Raw genomic sequence first — 21,347 nt, forward strand, 5'->3', positions numbered from 1 at the left:
CAGTATCAGTAACAACTGTATATTTCATGAACAAATCATAATATATATATACACTGGTGGGTCCCGGTCCTATAATGGACTCGCGTTATTACCAGAAGATCAAAATAGCATACACTGAAGTCTTCACAATATATCATTAAAAACAGCAATTGACTGATAAAATAACATATAGACATCAAACAATTAGAGATGAAAACAAAAATAAAACAAGATTTTTTTAAATCAGTCTCACTGTGTGGTGTCCAAGAGCAACGCGTTTCACAGCTTCTTCCTCAGGCAGTGTGGCATCAGACTGCTATTCATGAAACGCGTTGCTTTCAGCACCAGCAAGATTATTATTGATTTTAAAAATGTCCATTTTTGTTTTCATTTATGAAGTCTGCTATTTTATCACTGAATTGCTGTTTTATGTCAGTGTATATTGGAATTAAGAATATTACTATCGATGGATTTCACAATATTTAAAGTATTGATGTTTCTTATCTCATTGAAGTTGGGTTTTTTTCGTGAGAATTCTGGTCTTTATCAAGATTTACTTTAGATGTAAACATTTCCCACTCTCAGAACATGGAAATAGTTTGTCTTTGATGTCTAACAAGATGTGATTAAGTATAAAACAACTCCCATAGTCAGAATATGGAAATGGTTTCTCATTTGTGTGATTTTCTTTTATGTTTAATAAGTCCTGATGGGTGGGTGAAACATTTCTCACACTCAGAGCATAGATATGGCTTCTCACCTGTGTGAGTTCTCTGATGTGTAACAAGCTCTGATTTCAGTGTAAAACATTTCCCACACTCAGAGCATGAAAAAGGTTTCTCACCTGTGTGATTTTTTTGATGTCTAATTAGACTTGATATCTGTGTAAAACATCTCTCACACTCAGAACATGGAAATGGTTTCTCACCTGTGTGACTTCTCTGATGTCTAACAAGATCGGATTTATGTGTAAAACATTTCCCACAATCACTACATGGAAATGGTCTCTCACCTGTGTGAATTCTCTGATGTGCAATAAGATATGATTTCTGTTTAAAATATTTCCCACACTCAGGACAAGGAAATAGTTTCTCAACTGTGTGACTTCTCTCATGTGTAACAAGATCTGATTTACGTGCAAAACATTTCCCACACTCAGAACATGGAAGTGGCTTCTCACCTGTGTGAATTCTCCGATGTATAAGAAGATGTGTTTTTCGTGCAAAATAATTCCCACACTCAGAACATTTATATTGTCTCTTACTTGCCTTAGCTGGCTGATGAATATTAGGCTTTGTGATCTCTGTAAAATGTTTGAGATCTCTAGAAGAGGGAAATGCCTTATCTACTCCAAGAGCTACAACAGACGTACTAATATCAGAGTGATCAGGAGAACATTCCCCATGAGAAGTGGGATCAGATGGAGTAATAGAGTTTTGTCCTTGAGCATCTCGTGTAAGGTTATCTTCCATTTCAACATCTGAAGGGAGACGGAGACGTTCCTCTGAGGTAGTCCTGTTGAGGTCTCCAACTGCTGAGAACAAAAAATAAATATATAGGAACATTAACGTTTCCCTGTAGTAAGATTCATTTTTGCATATAGATGATGCTAAGAGGTCCCACAATTGCCATCTAAGATGTTTCATGGTACAATGTCTGAGTCATGGAGTAGTGTTTAGATGAAGGTCTGATTGTGAGTGGGAAGGCAGAGTTTGGGAACAGCACTGGTAAAGGTGGAAATGGTGGTCATAGAGGAGAGGCCACAATCACTGGGAGAAGGAAGAGGACAAGAGTGTGTGAAGATAAGACTGGAAACGTAACAAGGGAAATGTAGGAGTTGGAGGCTTTGCAGAGAAATGAGAGAAGTGTGAAATGTATTCTGTATAGGATAGGTAGCCATTGGGGCAACAGGCAAAGGGAGACAAGATACGTCCACTTGTTAGAGAGTAAAAAAAGACAAAGCAGTGGTGCGGAGGATAAATTGAAGAACGGCAAAGTGGGATTTCGGTAGGCTGGTCATGGAAGACTAGGTTACAGTAATCTCAGCGAGAGATAAGGGTTTTCATTACAGTTTGTGCTAGGAAGCCACTGAGGGACAGGAGGTCTGTGTCTAACCCTGTAGAAGATAGGGAAGACCACCGAACTCTGAGACTGAGCTACATGTTGATGGGAAGAAACCAGGCCAGTGATCCTGAGTGTGAGTAGGCTTATAGGTGGTCTACCTGCTGCTCAAAGATAGTCAGGAGTGAAGAAGTGAGTGGGGACTAGGTTTGATTGTTATTTTCCGTTCATTGTGAATGCTGCTAGTAAAGCTTTATGATTTTATATATTCAAGGGAAAAGCTGTCTTTGGATCCTAATTTAGCACCTACACCCTGCACCAATACTCCCGTCTACCAAGCTAATCACCCCAGGTCAACACACTATACACACAGCCACACAAAGTGCAAAATAATTAACATATTTCAGATAAAATCAGTATATACAAAATAAACAGCACCGAGTCACTCTCTGGAACATTTAGAAAGGTTGGAGAACCCTCAGTGAGGGACCTTGGACCACTCCTCCATGCAGAACATTTCCAGGTCCTTGATATACCTGGGTCACCGTTTGTGGACTGCCCCCTTCAGTACACAGCAACAGTTAACAACTGAGTAGAAATCTGGTTAGTTACAGGGCCATTGAAAGCCTTTGTGTTCCCACAAACATTTCGGTTTGGATTTGAGGTGTGTTTGAGGTTCAGCAACGGCCAAGTTCAGATGTTGGCCTAAAACCTCTTGGATATAGCGTAGGATTCTTTATGCCACTGACGTCACAAAGGACACTAGCGGCAAAACAGCCCCAAAGCATCAATGATCCACCTCCATATCTGGCTTTGGATATCACATGCTTTTCTTTTCGGTCAATTTTTATCTCCAAATGTGACGATGGTGTGCATGGCCAAAAAGATAAATTTCAGGCCGTGGGTAGCTGCAATGACATTTTGCAAAGATCAGATGCTACATTTTGTGGTTTGTGATAAGGAAAGGCTTCTTCCATGTTGGAAATCATTGATTTTCCTCTGTTAACCATGGTTACCTGCAAGGAAACACATGCAGTCATCATTGCTTTGCACAAAAAGGGCTTCACATGCAAAGATGTTGCGGATAGCAAGATTGCACCTAAATCAACCATTTATCGGATCATGAAGAACTTCAAGAAGAGAGGTTCAGTAGTTGTGAAGAAGGCTTCAGGGTACCCAAGAACATCCAGCAAGAGCCAGGACCGTCTCCTACAGTTGATTCAGCTGCGACATCGGGGCACCACCAGTCAGATCTTGCTCAGGAATGGCAGCAGGCAGGTGTGAGTGCATCTGCACGCACAGTGAGGTGAAGACTTTTGGAGGATGGCCTGGTGTCAAGAAGTGCAGCAAAGAAGCCACTTCTCAACAGGAAAAACATCAGGGACAGACTGATATTCTTCAAAAGGTACATGGATTGGACTGCTGAGGACCAGGGTAAAGTCATTTTCTCTGATGAATCCCCTTTCAAATTGTTAGGGGCATCTGGAAAGATGCTTGTGTGGAGAAAGAAAGGTGAGCGCTACCATCAGTCCTGTGTCATGCCAACAGTAAAGCATCCGGAGACCATTCCTGTGTAGGTTTTAATCACAGCCAAGGGGGTGAGCCTACTCACAATTTTGCCTAAGAACATAGCCATGAATGAAGAATGGTACTGTACCAAAACATCCTCCAAGAGCAACTTCTCCTAACCATCCAAGAACAGCTTGGTGAGGAACACTGCCTTTTCCAGCATGATGGAACATCTTACCATAAAGCAAAAGTGATAACTAAGTGGTTCGGGGAACAAAACATCTACATTTTGGGTCCATGGCCAAGAAACTCCCCAGACCTTAATCCCATTGAGAACTTGTGGTCGATACTGTAATAGAGAATTGAGGAGTGCTTCACACTGTGCTTACTAGAGGAGTTCACTGCATAGGATTTATACTGGTATTTACAGACTGAAGTGCACTGCACACAATAAATACTGGCACTTGCAGATGGAAGTGCACTGCACACAATAAATAGTGGTACTTGCAGACAGAAGTGCACTGCGCAATATGAATACTGGTACTTGTAGACTGAAGTGCACTGCATAAAATGTATACTGGTATTTACAGACTGAAGTGCACTGTGCAGTATAAATACTGGCACTTACAGACTGAAGTGCACTGCATAGAATGGACATTTGTACTTGCAGACTGAAGTGCACTGCAGAGAATGGCATCGGTACTTGCAGCCTGAAGTGCACCGTGCACTATGGATACTGGTACTTACAGTCTGTAGTGCACTGCATAGAATGGATACTGGCACTTGCAGATTGAAATGCACTGCACAGAGTGGACACTTGTACTTGCAGACTGAAGTGTACTGCATACAATGGATACTGTACTTGCAGACTGAAGTGTACACTGCATAGAATGGACACTTGTACTTGCAGTCTGAAGTGCACTGCATAGAATGGACACTTGTACTTGCAGTCTAAAGTGCACTGCATAGAATGGACACTTGTACTTGCAGACTGAAGTGCACTGCAGAGAATGGCACTGGTACTTGCAGGCTGAAGTGAACCATGCAATATTGATACTGGTACTTACAGTCTGAAGTACAGTGTACATAGTGCATACTGGTACTCGCAGAAGTAGCAAACAAGAACACATCTAGGAATGTGAGAACACCAAGGAGCAGGAAATGAGGACAGTAGCAGGTCACTGGGGTGAAGTTGTTCTGGCACTGGTCTGCTTACTGGCACAGCCTTAATTAGGACACCCAATCCCGATAGGGGCCTTGGGTCAGCTGATCCTTGACCGGCTTCTGGTTGGTGAACAGAAAGTCAGCTGATAGGAATAAGATGGCGGTGCCCATGCTCTGCTGATAGGAGATTAACCTAGAGATATGCCATCCACCGAGCACCACGCCAGGTAACGGGGCTTGGAAACCCGATGTGTTGGGCCTGAGAATTCCTAACACTTTTCATACTTTCTTCCTAAAACCACTAGTGCTCAATCGTTTTCGGGCCACTCTGCCTAGACCTCCTAAAGTTCAGACCATGCAAGGTGAGGAGTTTGAAGTCAAAAGTATTCTTGATACCCGCGCAGACGATATAGTTGTGTAAAGTATCTCCTAGACTGGAAGGGAAAATGTCCTGAGGAGAGATCCTGGGTGTTTGCTGCAGATGTTCATGCTACAAAATTGATCCATATCTTTCGTGCCAAGAATCCTACTAAAGATCAAAGGTGCTCGGAGTCCACCCTGAAAAGGGGGGTACTGTCACGGCTTAAAGTCTTACCTCCGGTGACGGGTTCCGGGGCCTGCCTGTGCACTGCCTGGCGGTACTGCAGTGAAGGTCTGCAGGGGTCGCTGGCGTGCAGCGGTGGTGTTGGAGCGGGTGACTGAACAGGCCATTGGGGCACTGATGTGGGGAATCTGCCTGGGTGAGATCCGGTTTACTGGCATATCTGCAGGTCTGGAGGCCGCCATGTTGGAGAGCAATTCCTAGAAGGTCAATGTGATTCCGTCTCTGGTTTCCATCAGACAATCATAGGTTAGGTTCCCTGGTAAAAGGGGGTAGTCCGGTCTCAAACCTTGCCAGTGCTTTATGTTTCTGTCTCTGTGCAGGTGTCTTAGCTCTGTGCTCCCCACAGGTTTCACTTGTGGCCTTTCAGTGTATCAAGGATTTTCAGCTCCACGGAATGGTCACCTAAAACTGCTTTCTGCTGCACAATCACCAGAGATTACCTCAACCCCGCTGCCCACAGCTAGCCACTTTAGGACAGCACCTCCTGGAGTCCTATCTGTAGAGGAGAACTCTGCAGTCCGGCAATATCTTCAGTATTCTTCAGCCATGTTAAACAATCATCCACTATACAAATTCTTCAGCGTTCTTCAGCCACATCAGTCACCCATTGTACAAATTCTTCAGTGTTCTTCAGCCACGTCAAAAAATCATTCACTATATAAATTCTTCAGTCACGACAAACAAGCATTTATTATCCAAGTTTCTTAATCCCGATTACAAAGACTCTTTACCCAAACTCTTCCAGTAATCTTTGATCTACAAACATTCAACAGTTGGTCTTCTGGAGGACTTCATCTTTGTTCTTCAAATATTTTGCTTCTATATGTTTTTTCCTAAATAAAAGTATGTGAGAAGAAACTATGGCCCTCATTCCGAGTTGTCCACTCGCTAGCTGCTTTTAGCAGCAGTGCACATGCTAGGCCGCCGCCCTCTGGGAGTGCATCTTAGTAGAAGTGTGAACGAAAGATTAGCAGAACTGCTCGTATATCTTTTCATGCAGTTTCTGAGCAGCTCCAGACCTACTCCTATCTTGCAATCACCTCAGTCAGGTTAGTTCCTGCTTTGACCTCACAAACACGCCCTGCGTTCGGCCAGCCAATCCCCCATTTCCCCAGGCACGCCTGCATTTTTATCTGACACGCCTGCGTTTTTTAGCACACTCCCGGAAAACGCCAAGTTACCACCCAGAAACACCCCTTCCTGTCAATTACTCCCCGATCACTCGTGCGACAGAAAAGCGCCGCTAGACCTTGTGTAAAATTGCATAGTTTTGTGTGAAAGTACTTTGCGCGTGCGTACTGCAGCCCGTACACATGCGCAGAAATGCCGCTTTTTCATGTAATCGCCGCGCTGCGACCGAATGCAGCTAGCGAACAACTCGGAATGAGGGCCTATGTTCATCCTCCTTATTTCCTTCACACAGGAGCATCCACTTCTGCTAACACTCACTCAACGGGTTCACAGACTCAGCCATTTGTGATAGCACCTATATAATCCCTTCCTGTTCCTCAGCTCATTGCCAAAGCAAAAAAGTCAAACTTCTCTAATCCTGGCTCCTGTTTAGCAGTATGTGTGCAATTGCTAGTATTATCTCAGTGTCTCAGTATTCCTGGGTGTTCCTTTTGTACAGTGCATCCGGAAAGTATTCACAGCGCTTCACTTTTTCCACATTTTGTTATGTTACAGGCTTTTTCCAAAATGGAATAAATATATTTTTTCCTTATAATTCTACACACAATACCCCATAATGACACTGTGAAAAACGTTTTTTTTTGCGATTTTTGAAAATGTATCAAAATTAAAAAAACTAACAAAATCACATGTACATAAGTAATCACAGCCTTTGCTCAATACTTTGTCGATGCAGCTTTGGCAGCAATTACAGCCTCAAGTCTTTTTGAATATGATGCCACAAGCTTGGCACACCTATCTTTGGGCAGTTTCGCCCACTTTTTTAAAAATGACTGTTTCATAGACATCTCAACAGAAATAAAGGATTTGAATTGAAATGACCTTAAAGGAGATTAAACCATGAGCTGTTTCTCTGTATATTGCCTCTTTAATGTGTTGGAGAATGTCAGTAGTGGTTTTATCATGTCCTAAAGGATTGTTATGGGAGGAGCTTGTGGAGTCTTAGCTGATGTTAGGCAGCTTTAGTACCTCTATGATCTGGTTCACCCTCCCTATTTCTCTGTTGTGTGTGTGAATTTATTGCATTGGTTCAGCCCACTCAACTGAAGAGTCCGTTGGTCCCAGTTCCTGTGCCCAAGGACATATGCTAAACCCAAAGGATTTAGACGGGCTGGGATTGATTTGCCGGCGGTCACAGGATACAGGCAGACGTAGGCATTGATTATTATTGCTAATGTTCTTTAAAAATACAGGTCCCTTACTAAAGGTATTTGGGCCAATCACAGCATAGATGTAACAGAAGTACAATCCTTCTTGATGGTCAGAGGATACATATTTAAGAATAGCACACCTTATACAAAACATATTACTATTACAGTATAGTAACATTAAATGTGGTACTGTATAGTGAGGGTTTTGCGTAATGTCAAAGTCTCATCTCACTGATCACTGATGGAATCACTAGGGTGACCTTCCTTATACTGATGTATGAGATACACCAGAGAGTGTGGGGAGGAGACTGGTCAGATCTCTGGGCTGGTAACACACAGTGACATGATGTGAGGGGGAGAGCAGGAGTATAATAGGGGCTGATGGCTCCTGATGTATGAGATACACCAGAGAGTGTTGGGAGGAGACTGGTCAGATCTCTGGGCTGGTAACACACAGTGACATGATGTGAGGGAGAGAGCAGGAGTATAATAGGGGCTGATGTCTCCTGATGTATGAGATACACCAGACAGTGTGGGAAGGAGACTGGTCAGATCTCTGGGCTGGTAACACACAGTGACATGATGTGAGGGGGAGAGCAGGAGTATAATAGGGGCTGATGTCTCCTGATGTATGAGATACACCAGAGAGTGTGGGGAGGAGACTGGTCATATCTCTGGGCTGGTAACACAGTGACATGATGTGAGGGGGAGAGCAGGAGTATAATAGGGGCTGATGTCTCCTGATGTATGAGATACACCAGAGAGTGTGAGGAGGAGACTGGTCAGATCTCTGGGCTGGTAACACTCAGTGACATGATGTGAGGGGGAGAGCAGGAGTAGAATAGGGGCTGATGGCTCCTGAATCCACACTGGGCAGATACATTTCCCTAATTTGTACTGACAGAGGGTGTAGTATAAGAGATTGCTGTAGTGACTGAGAAAGGAGAATATGTGACTCTTTTCTGTAATAATAAGAATTTACTTACCGATAATTCTATTTCTCGGAGTCCGTAGTGGATGCTGGGGTTCCTGAAAGGACCATGGGGAATAGCGGCTCCGCAGGAGACAGGGCACAAAAAGTAAAGCTTTAGGATCAGGTGGTGTGCACTGGCTCCTCCCCCTATGACCCTCCTCCAAGCCTCAGTTAGGATACTGTGCCCGGACGAGCGTACACAATAAGGAAGGATTTTGAATCCCGGGTAAGACTCATACCAGCCACACCAATCACACTGTACAACCTGTGATCTGAACCCAGTTAACAGTATGATAACAGCGGAGCCTCTGAAAAGATGGCTCACAACAATAATAACCCGATTTTTGTAACTATGTACAAGTATTGCAGATAATCCGCACTTGGGATGGGCGCCCAGCATCCACTACGGACTCCGAGAAATAGAATTATCGGTAAGTAAATTCTTATTTTCTCTATCGTCCTAGTGGATGCTGGGGTTCCTGAAAGGACCATGGGGATTATACCAAAGCTCCCAAACGGGCGGGAGAGTGCGGATGACTCTGCAGCACCGAATGAGAGAACTCCAGGTCCTCCTTAGCCAGGGTATCAAATTTGTAGAATTTAGCAAACGTGTTTGCCCCTGACCAAGTAGCTGCTCGGCAAAGTTGTAAAGCCGAGACCCCTCGGGCAGCCGCCCAAGATGAGCCCACCTTCCTTGTGGAATGGGCATTTACAGATTTTGGCTGTGGCAGGCCTGCCACAGAATGTGCAAGCTGAATTGTACTACAAATCCAACGAGCAATAGTCTGCTTAGAAGCAGGAGCACCCAGCTTTTTGGGTGCCTACAATATAAACAGCAAGTCAGACTTTCTGACTCCAGCCGTCCTGGAATTATATATATATATATATATATATATATATATATTTCAGGGCCCTGACAACGTCTAGCAACTTGGAGTCCTCCAAGTCCCTAGTAGCCGCAGGCACCACAATAGGTTGTTTCAGGTGAAACGCTGACACCACCTTAGGAAGAAACTGGGGACGAGTCCGCAGTTCTGCCCTGTCCGAATGGAAAATCAAATATGGGCTTTTGTAAGACAAAACCGCCAATTTTGACAATCGCCTGGCCGAGGCCAGGGCCAACAGCATGGTCACTTTCCATGTGAGATATTTCAAATCCACAGATTTGAGTGGTTCAAACCAATATGATTTGAGGAATCCCAACACTACGTTGAGATCCCACGGTGCCACTGGAGGCACACAAGGGCTGTATATGCAATACTCCCTTGACAACGTCTGGACTTCAGGAACTGAAGCCAATTCTTTCTGGAAGAAAATCTATAGGGCCGAAACTTGAACCTTAATGGACCCCAACTTGAGGCTCATAGACACTCCTGTTTGCAGGAAGTGCAGAAATCGACCTAGTTGAAATTTTTTCGTGGGGCCCTCCTGGCCTCACCCACGCAACATATTTTTACCACATGTGGTGATAACGTTGTGCGGTCACCTCCTTCCTGGCTTTGACCAGGGTAGGTATGACCTCTTCCGGAATGCCTTTTCCCTTAGGATCCGGCGTTCAAACCGCCATGCCGTCAAACGCAGTAGCGGTAAGTCTTGGAACAGACAAGGTCCCTGCTGGAGCAGGTCCTTTCTTAAAGGCCGATGCCACGGTTCCTCTTGGAACAGACATGGTACTTGCTGAAAGCAAATCCCTTCTTAGCTCCCGAGGCCATTAGTCCTCTGTGAGCATCTCTTGAAGTTCCGGTTACCAAGTCCCTCTTGGCCAATCCGGAGCCACGAGTATAGTTCTTACTCCTCTATGTCTTAAAATTCTCAATACCTTGGTTATGAGAAGCAGAGAAGGGAACACATACACCGACTGTTACACCCACGGTGTTACCAGGACGTCCACAGCTATCGCTTGAAGGTCTCGTGACCTGGCGCAATACCTGTCCCATTTTTTTGTTTGGGCGGGACGCCATCATGTCCACCTTTGGTCTTTCCCAACGGTTCACAATCATGCGGAAAACTTCCCGATGAAGTTCCCACTCTCCCGGGTGGAGGTCGTGCCTGCTGAGGAAGTCTGCTTCCCAGTCGTCCACTCCCGGAATGAACACTGCTGACAGTGCTATCACATGATTTTCCGCCTAGCGAAAAATCCTTGCAGTTTTGTCACTGCCCTCCTGCTTCTTGTGCCGCCCTTTCTGTTTACGTGGGCGACTGCCGTGATGTTATCCCACTGGATCAATACCGGCTGACCCCGAAGCAGAGGTCTTGCTAAGCTTAGAGCATTATAAATTTGTTCTTAGCTCCAGTATATTTATGTGGAGAGAATTCTCCAGACTTGATCACACTCCTTGTGTGACTGCTCCCCAGCCTCTCAGGCTGGCCTCCGTGGTCACGAGCATCCAATCCTGAATGCCGAATCTGCGGCCCTCTAGAAGATGAGCACTCTGTAATCACCACAGGAGAGACACCCTTGTCCTTGGATATAGGGTTATCCGCTGATGCATCTGAAGATGCGATCCGGACCATTTGTCCAGCAGATCCCACTGAAGAGTTCTTGCGTGAAATCTGCCGAATGGAAGCGCTTCGTAATAAGCCACCATTTTTACCAGGACTCTTGTGCAATGATGCACTGACACTTTTCCTGGTTTTAGGAGGATCCCGATTAGCTCGGATAACTCCCTGGCTTTCTCCTCTGGGAGAAACACCTTTTCCTGGACTGTGTCTTGAAACTGATAGTGACAGTTCTGTACCACGAACCTGAGGTACCCTTGGTGAGAAAAGGCAAATTTTGGGACATGGAGGTAAGCATCCCTGATGTCCCGGGACACCATATAGTCCCCTTGTTCTTTGCTATCACTGCTCTGAGTGACTCCATCTGGATTTGAACCCTTGCAAGTGTTCAAATTTTTCAGATTTAGAATAGGTCTCACCTAGCCTTCAGTACCACCATATAGTGTGGAGTAATACCCCTTTCCTTGTTGTCGGAGGGGTAAATTTATTATCACCTGCTGGGAATACAGCTTGTGAATTGTTTTCAATACTGCCTCCCTGTCGGAGGGAGACATTGGTACAGCAGACTACAGGAACCTGCGAGGGGGGAAACCTCTCGACATTCCAATCTGTACCCCTTGGATACTACTTGTAGGATCCAGGGGTCCTGTACGGTCCCAGCGTCATGCTGAGAACTTGGTAGAAGCGGTGGAGGGCTTTTGTTCCTGGGAATGGGCTGCCTGCTGCAGTCTTCTTCCCTTTCCTCTATCCCTGGGCAGATATGACTCTTATAGGGACGAAAGGACTGAGGCTGAAAAGACGGTGTCTTTTTCTGCAGAGATGTGACTTAGGGTAAAAAACGGTGGATTTTCCAGCAGTTGCCGTGGCCACCAGGTCCCATGGACCGACCCCAAATAACTCCTCCCCTTTATACGGCAATACATCTTTGTGCCGTTTGGAATCTGCATCACCTGACCACTGTCGTGTCCATAAACATCTTCTTGCAGAAATGGACATCGCATTTACTCTTGATGCCAGAGTGCAAATATCCCTCTGCGCATCTCGCATATATAGAAATGCATCCTTTAAATGCTCTATAGTCAATAAAATACTGTCCCTGTCAAAGGTATCAATATTTTTAGTCAGGGAATCCGACCAAGCCACCTCAGCTCTGCACATCCAGGCTGAGGCGATCGCTGGTCGCAGTATAACACCAGCCTGTGTGTGTATACTTTTTAGGATATTTTTCAGCCTCCTATCAGCTGGCTCCTTAAGTACGGCCCTATCCGTAGATGGTACCGCCACTTGTTCTGATAAGCGTGTGAGCGCCTTATCCACCCTGAGGGGTGTTTCCCACCGCGCCTTAACTTCTGGCGGGAAAGGGTATACCGCCAATAATTTTCTATCGGGGGAAACCCACGCATCATCACACACTTCATTTAATTTATCTGATTCAGGAAAAACTACAGGTAGTTTTTTCACCTCACACATAATACCCTCTTTTGTGGTACTTGGAGTATCAGAAATATGTAACACCTCCTTCATTGCCCTTAACGTGTGGCCCTAAAAGAAAATACGTTTGTTTCTTCACCGTCGACACTGAAATCAGTGTCCGTGTCTGGGTCTGTGTCGACCGACTGAGGTAAAAGGGCATTTTACAGCCCCTGACGGTGTTTGAGACGCCTGGACAGATACTAATTTGTTCGCCGGCCCTCTCATGTCGTCAACCGGCTTGCAGCGTGTTGACATTGTCACGTAATTTCCATAAATAAGCCATCCATTCCGGTGTCGACTCCCTAGAGAGTGACATCACCATTACAGGCAATTTGCTCCGCCTCCTCACCAACATCGTCCTCATACATGTCGACACACACGTACCGACATATAGCACACACACACACACAGGGAATGCTCTGATAGAGGACAGGACCCCACTAGCCCCTTGGGGAGACAGAGGGAGAGTTTGCCAGCACACACCAAAGCGCTATATTTTACAGGGATAGCCTTATAATAAGTGCTCCCTTATAGCTGCTTTTATAAAATCACAATTTCGCCAAATTTTGCCCCCCCCCTCTCTTGATTTAACCCTGTTTCTGTAGTGCAGTGCAGGGGAGAGCCTGGGAGCCTTCCTGACCAGCGGAACTGTGTGAGGAAATGGCGCTGTGTGCTGAGGAGATAGGCCCCGCCCCCTTTTCGGCGGGCTCGTCTCCCGCTTAAAAATGGATTCTGGCAGGGGTTAAATATCTCCATATAGCCCCGGAGGCTATATGTGAGGTATTTTTTTGCCAAAAAAAGGATTTTCATTGCTGCCCAGGGCGCCCCCCCCCAGCGCCTTGCACCCTCAGTGACTGCCGTGTGAAGTGTGCTGAGAGCAATGGCGCACAGCTGCAGTGCTGTGCGCTACCTTAAGAAGACTGAGGAGTCTTCTGCCGCCGATTCTGGACCTTCTTCTCTTTTCAGCATCTGCAAGGGGGCCGGCGGCGAGGCTCCGGTGACCATCCAGGCTGTACCTGTGATCGTCCCTCTGGAGCTGATGTCCAGTAGCCAAGAAGCCAATCCATCCTGCACGCAGGTGAGTTCACTCCTTCTCCCCTAAGTCCCTCGATGCAGTGATCCTGTTGCCAGCAGGACTCACTGTAAAATAAAAAACCTAAGCTAAACTTTTCTAAGCAGCTCTTTAGGAGAGCCACCTAGATTGCACCCTTCTCGGCCGGGCACAAAAACCTAACTGAGGCTTGGAGGAGGGTCATAGGGGGAGGAGCCAGTGCACACCACCTGATCCTAAAGCTTTACTTTTTGTGCCCTGTCTCCTGCGGAGCCGCTATTCCCCATGGTCCTTTCAGGAACCCCAGCATCCACTAGGACGATAGAGAAAAGTGTTTATTACTCACCTGTGCTGATATCTGTAGGGATCTCCTCCTCCTTACACTGCTGATCACCCCTCACGTACGTCTCTTCTTCTCCCTCTATATCTTCTGCCTTTATATCAGTCACATACGTCTCTTCTTCTCCCTCTATATCTTCTATTTTAATATCAGACAGACGTTCTACCTAAAAAAAACAACCAAAAAAATAATACAATGGCATTTGCATAGTGTTAGATTAAACAGAGATAAAACAGTATAATATCAGTGTATAAGACACACAGCTTCTCTACAGATCATACAGTGACAGTCACTTTGGTATATTGGCCAGACCCTAAATCCCACCTACCTGATCCTCCTGTGGGATCCTGTGATTCTCCTCTGTACAATCCTGGGAATACAGAGGACGGGGACATCTCTCTGGGGTATCTCTGTTACTGGGCCCATCTGTAGGAGACACACAGTGACTGAGTACAGTGTATATATGTGACTAACAGATGACGTGTGTATATAGGGGGCCCCCATACCAGCTCTCCCCTGTACAATACATGACAGTGTCCTCTTACCCAGGGGCCGGTGGTTCTCCATCATCACGTCCTTGTACAGACCCCTCTGTTCCTCTATATACTCCCCCTCCTGCATGGAGACATAGACAGTGACATCCTGACACCTTATAGGAACCTGACACACACAGTGATACAGTCATCACCCAGACACGTCCCCTGGTGTTACTGTATAATGTCCCATTCCCAGCAGTCACCTCTCCAGTAAACACCCAGACACATCCCCTGGTGTTACTGTATAATGTCCCATTCCCAGCAGTCACCTCTCCAGTAAACACCCAGACACATCCCCTGGTGTTACTGTATAATGTCCCATTCCCAGCAGTCACCTCTCCAGTCATCACCCAGACACATCCCCTGGTGTTACTGTATAATGCCCCATTCCCAGCAGTCACCTCTCCAGTCATCACCCAGACACATCCCCTGGTGTTACTGTATAATGCCCCATTCCCAGCAGTCACCTCTCCAGTCATCATCCAGATACATCCCCTGGTGTTACTGTATAATGCCCAATTCCCAGCAGTCACCTCTCCAGTCAACACCCAGACACCCCCCCCCGGTGTTACTGTATAATGCCCCATTCCCAGCAGTCACCTCTCCGGTCATCACCCAGACACATCCCCTGGTGTTACTGTATAATGCCCCATTCCCAGCAGTCACCTCTCCAGTAATCACCCAGACACATCCCCCGGTGTTACTGTATAATGTCCCATTCCCAGCAGTCACCTCTCCAGTCATCACCCAGACACGTCCCCTGGTGTTACTGTATAATGTCATTCCCACCAGTCACCTCTCCAGTCATCACCCAGACACGTCCCCTGGTGTTACTGTATAATGCCCTATTCCCAGCAGTCACCTCTCCAGTCATCACCCAGACACATCCCCCGGTGTTACTGTATAATGTCCCATTCCCAGCAGTCACCTCTCCAGTCATCACCCAGACACGTCCCCCGGTGTTACTGTATAATGTCATACCCAGCAGTAACCTCTCCAGTCATCACCCAGACACGTCCCCTGGTGTTACTGTATAATGCCCCAATCCTGGCAGTCACCTCTCCAGTCATCACCCAGACACATCCCCTGGTGTTACTGTATAATGTCCCATTCCCAGCAGTCACGTCTCCAGTCATCACCCAGACACATCCCCTGGTGTTACTATATAAATGTCCCATTCCCAGCAGTCACCTCTCCAGTCATCACCCAGACACATCCCCCGGTGTTACTGTATAATGTCCCATTCCCAGCAGTCACCTCTCCAGTCATCACCCAGACACCTCTCCAGTCATCACCCAGACACGTCCCCTGGTGTTACTGTATAATGTCCCATTCCCAGCAGTCACCTCTCCAGTCATCACCCAGACACGTCCCCTGGTGTTACTGTATAATGCCCCATTCCCGGCAGCCACCTCTCCAGTCATCACCCAGACACGTCCCCTGGTGTTACTGTATTAATGCCCCATTCCCAGCAGTCACCTCTCCAGTCATCACCCAGACACGTCCCCTGGTGTTACTGTATAATGCCCCATTCCCAGCAGTCACCTCTCCAGTCATCACCCAGACACGTCCCCTGGTGTTACTGTATAATGCCCCATTCCCAGCAGTCACCTCTCCAGTCATCACCCAGACACATCCCCTGGTGTTACTGTATAATGTCACATTCCCAGCAGTCACCTCTCCAGTCATCACCCAGACACATCCCCTGGTGTTACTGCTTAATGCCCCATTCCCAGCAGTCACCTCTCCAGTCATCACCCAGACACGTCCCCTGGTGTTACTGTATAATGTCCCATTCCCAGCAGTCACGTCTCCAGTCATCACCCAGACACATCCCCCGGTGTTACTGTATAATGCCCCATTCCCAGCAGTCACCTCTCCAGTCATCACCCAGACACGTCCCCTGGTGTTACTGTATAATGCCCCATTCCCAGCAGTCACCTCTCCAGTCATCACCCAGACACATCCCCTGGTGTTGCTGTATAATGCCCATTCCCAGCAGTCACCTCTCTAGTCATCTCCCAGACACACACCCTGGTGTTACTGTATAATGTCCCATTCCCAGCAGACACCTCTCCAGTCATCACCTAGACACAGCCCCCGGTGTTACTGTATAATGCCCCATTCCCGGCAGTCACCTCTCCAGTCATCACCCAGACACATCTCCTGGTGTTACTGTATAATGTCCCATTCCCAGCAGTCACCTCTCCAGTCATCACCCAGACACATCCCCCGGTGTTACTGTATAATGTCCCATTCCCAGCAGTCACCTCTCCAGTCATCACCCAGACACGTCCCCCGGTGTTACTGTATAATGTCCCATTCCCAGCAGTTACCTCTCCAGTCATCACCCAGACACGTCCCCCGGTGTTACTGTATTATGTCCCATTCCCAGTAGTCACCTCTCCAGTCATCACCCAGACACGTCCCCTGGTGTTACTGTATAATGTCCCATTCCCAACAGTCACCTCTCCAGTCATCACCCAGACACGTCCCCCGGTGTTACTGTATAATGTCCCATTCCCAGCAGTCACCTCTCCAGTCATCACCCAGACACGTCCCCTGGTGTTACTGTATAATGCCCCATTCATGGCAGTCACCTCTCCAGTCATCACCCAGACACCTCTCCAGTCATCACCCAGACACGTCCCCTGGTGTTACTGTATAATGTCCCATTCCCAGCAGTCACCTCTCCAGTCATCACCCAGACACGTCCCCCGGTGTTACTGTATAATGTCCCAATCCCAGCAGTCACCTCTCCAGTCATCACCCAGACACGTCCCCTGGTGTTACTGTATAATGTCCCATTCCTGGCAGCCACCTCTCCAGTCATCACCCAGACACGTCCCCTGGTGTTACTGTATAATGCCCCATTCCCGGCAGCCACCTCTCCAGTCATCACCCAGACACGTCCCCTGGTGTTACTGTATAATGCCCCATTCCCAGCAGTCACCTCTCCAGTCATCACCCAGACACGTCCCCTGGTGTTACTGTATTAATGCCCCATTCCCAGCAGTCACCTCTCCAGTCATCACCCAGACACATCCCCTGGTGTTACTGCTTAATGCCCCATTCCCAGCAGTCACCTCTCCAGTCATCACCCAGACACGTCCCCTGGTGTTACTGTATAATGTCCCATTCCCAGCAGTCACGTCTCCAGTCATTACCCAGACACATCCTCTGGTGTTGCTGTATAATGCCCATTCCCAGCAGTCACCTCTCCAGTCATCACCCAGACACGTCCCGTTGTTACTGTATAATGTACCATTCCCAGCAGTCACCTCTCCAGTCATCACCCAGACACGTCCCGTTGTTACTGTATAATGTACCATTCCCAGCAGTCACCTCTCCAGTCATCACCTAGACACAGCCCCTGGTGTTACTGTATAATGCCCCATTCCCAGCAGTCACCTCTCCAGTCATCACCCAGACATCCCCTGGTGTTACTGTATAATGTCCCATTCCCAGCAGTCACCTCTCCAGTCATCACCCAGACACATCCCCCGGTGTTACTGTATTATGTCCCATTCCCAGCAGTCACCTCTCCAGTCATCACCCAGACACGTCCCCTGGTGTTACTGTATAATGCCCCATTCCCAGCAGTCACCTCAGCAGTCATCACCCAGACACGTCCCCCCGTGTTACTGTATAATGCCCCATTCCCAGCAGTCACCTCTCCAGTCATCACCCAGACACGTCCCCTGGTGTTACTGTATAATGCTCCATTCCCAGCAGTCACCTCTCCAGTCATCACCCAGACACGTCCCCCCGTGTTACTGTATAATGTCCCATTCCCAGCAGTCACCTCTCCAGTCAGCAGCTGAATGATCTTGTTGGTGAGTTCCAGGATCTTCTGGTCACTGTGCCTCTCATTTATCAGTGAGTGAGGTGGAGGCACCGTGATTGGGCTCTGGGTCCTGCTCAGTCCTCCTGACACACGGGGACGGCTGCTGGGTGTCTCATGCTCACCAGATGTCTTCTTCACTACTGTGTAATCCTGTGAAATGGAGTAGACATCAATATCACTGTAAATACTCCCAGATCCCCTCACCTCTCCAGTCATGTCCCTGTATTATTACTATAGATATAACTGAGGTTACTGTGATGCTCCCAGATCCCCTCCCCTCCTCAGTCATGTCCCTATATTATTACTATAGATACAATGCATCTGGAAAGTATTCACAGAGCTTCACTTTTTCCACATTTTGTTATGTTACAGCCTTATTCCAAAATGGAATAAATAAATTTTGACCCTCAAAATTCTACACACAACACCCCATAATGATGTGAAAAAAGTTTATTTTTTAAATGTTTGCAAATTTATTCAAAATAAAAAAACTAAGAAATCACATATACATAAGTATTCACAGCCTTTGCTATGAAGCTCAAAATTGAGCTCAGGTGCATCCCGTTTCCACTGATCATCCTTGAAATGTTCCTACAGCTTAATTGGAGTCCACCTGTGGTAAATTCAGTTGATTGGACATGATTTGAAAAGGCATACACCTGTCTATATAAGATCCCACATTGACACTGGGCACAAACCAAGCATGAAGTCAAATGAATTGTCTGTAGACCTCTGAGACAGAATTGTCTCGAGGCACAAATCTGGGGAAGGGTACAGAAAATAAGATTTTACTTACCGATAAATCTATTTCTCATAGTCCGTAGTGGATGCTGGGGACTCCGTCAGGACCATGGGGAATAGCGGCTCCGCAGGAGACAGGGCACAAAAGCAAGCTTTTAGGATCACATGGTGTGTACTGGCTCCTCCCCCTATGACCCTCCTCCAAGCCTCAGTTAGGTACTGTGCCCGGACGAGCGTACACAATAAGGAAGGATCTTGAATCCCGGGTAAGACTCATACCAGCCACACCAATCACACCGTACAACTTGTGATCTGAACCCAGTTAACAGTATGATAACAATGAAGTAGCCTCTAAAAAAGATGGCTCACAACAATAATAACCCGATTTTTGTAACAATAATTATGTACAAATAATGCAGACAATCCGCACTTGGGATGGGCGCCCAGCATCCACTACGGACTATGAGAAATAGATTTATCGGTAAGTAAAATCTTATTTTCTCTAACGTCCTAGTGGATGCTGGGGACTCCGTCAGGACCATGGGGATTATACCAAAGCTCCCAAACGGGCGGGAGAGTGCGGATGACTCTGCAGCACCGAATGAGAGAACTCCAGGTCCTCCTCAGCCAGGGTATCAAATTTGTAGAATTTTACAAACGTGTTCCCCCCTGACCACGTAGCTGCTCGGCAAAGTTGTAAAGCCGAGACCCCCTCGGGCATCCGCCCAAGATGAGCCCACCTTCCTTGTGGAATGGGCATTTACAGATTTTGGCTGTGGCAGGCCTGCCACAGAATGTGCAAGCTGAATTGTACTACAAATCCAACGAGCAATAGTCTGCTTAGAAGCAGGAGCACCCAGCTTTTTGGGTGCATACAATATAAACAGCAAGTCAGACTTTCTGACTCCAGCCGTCCTGGAATTATATATATATATATATATATATATATATATATATATATATTTTTTTTTAGGGCCCTGACAACGTCTAGCAACTTGGAGTCCTCCAAGTCCCTAGTAGCCGCAGGCACCACAATAGGTTGTTTCAGGTGAAACGCTGACACCACCTTAGGAAGAAACTGGGGACGAGTCCGCAGTTCTGCCCTGTCCGAATGGAAAATCAAATATGGGCTTTTGTAAGACAAAGCCACCAATTCTGACAATCGCCTGGCCGAGGCCAGGGCCACAGCATGGTCACTTTCCATGTGAGATATTTCAAATCCACAGATTTGAGCGGTTCAAACCAATATGATTTGAGGAATCCCAACACTACGTTGAGATCCCACGGTGCCACTGGAGGCACAAAAGGGGCTGTATATGCAATACTCCCTTGACAAACGTCTGGACTTCAGAAACTGAAGCCAATTCTTTCTGGAAGAAAATCTACAGGGCCGAAACTTGAACCTTACTGAACCCCAATTTGAGGCTCATAGACACTCCTGTTTGCAGGAAGTGCAGAAATCGACCTAGTTGAAATTTTTTCGTGGGGCCTTCCTGGCCTCACCCACGCAACATATTTTCACCACATGTGGTGATAACGTTGTGCGGTCACCTCCTTCCTGGCTTTGACCAGGGTAGGTATGACCTCTTCCGGAATGCCTTTTCCCTTAGGATCCGGCGTTCAACCGCCATGCCGTCAAACGCAGCCGCGGTAAGTCTTGGAACAGACATGGTACTTGCTGAAGCAAGTCCCTTCTTAGCTCCCGAGGCCATTAGTCCTCTGTGAGCATCTCTTGAAGTTCCGGGTACCAAGTCCCTCTTGGCCAATCCGGAGCCACGAGTATAGTTCTTACTCCTCTATGTCTTATAATTCTCAATACCTTGGTTATGAGAAGCAGAGGAGGGAACACATACACCGACTGTTACACCCACGGTGTTACCAGGACGTCCACAGTTATCGCCTGAAGGTCTCGTGACCTGGCGCAATACCTGTCCCGTTTTTTGTTCGGGCGGGACGCCATCATGTCCACCTTTGGTCTTTCCCAACGGTTCACAATCATGTGGAAAACTTCCCGATGAAGTTCCCACTCTCCCGGGTGGAGGTCGTGCCTGCTGAGGAAGTCTGCTTCCCAGTCGTCCACTCCCGGAATGAACACTGCTGACAGTGCTATCACATGATTTTCCGCCTAGCGAAAAATCCTTGCAGTTTTGCCACTGCCCTCCTGCTTCTTGTGCCGCCCTTTTCTGTTTACGTGGGCGACTGCCGTGATGTTGTCCCACTGGATCAAT

General features: G+C 47.1%; 1 protein-coding gene across 1 annotated transcript in view; it reads right to left on the reverse strand.

Annotated features, from left to right (window-relative positions):
- LOC134983590 (zinc finger protein 260-like) overlaps window positions 1-21,347 on the reverse strand; it is a 221,730-nt gene that overhangs the window by 170,993 nt on the left and 29,390 nt on the right. The window contains exons 3-7 of the mRNA XM_063949259.1: window positions 18,337-18,528; window positions 14,541-14,610; window positions 14,320-14,421; window positions 14,002-14,157; window positions 706-1,513 (exon numbers count right to left, since the gene is read on the reverse strand). Of these exons, the coding sequence (XP_063805329.1) occupies window positions 706-1,513; window positions 14,002-14,157; window positions 14,320-14,421; window positions 14,541-14,610; window positions 18,337-18,528 (1,328 nt within the window). The remainder of the gene's footprint in view (window positions 1-705; window positions 1,514-14,001; window positions 14,158-14,319; window positions 14,422-14,540; window positions 14,611-18,336; window positions 18,529-21,347) is intronic.

This window comes from Pseudophryne corroboree (genome assembly GCF_028390025.1).
Source record: "Pseudophryne corroboree isolate aPseCor3 chromosome 3 unlocalized genomic scaffold, aPseCor3.hap2 SUPER_3_unloc_19, whole genome shotgun sequence".
NCBI lineage: Eukaryota > Metazoa > Chordata > Amphibia > Anura > Myobatrachidae > Pseudophryne > Pseudophryne corroboree.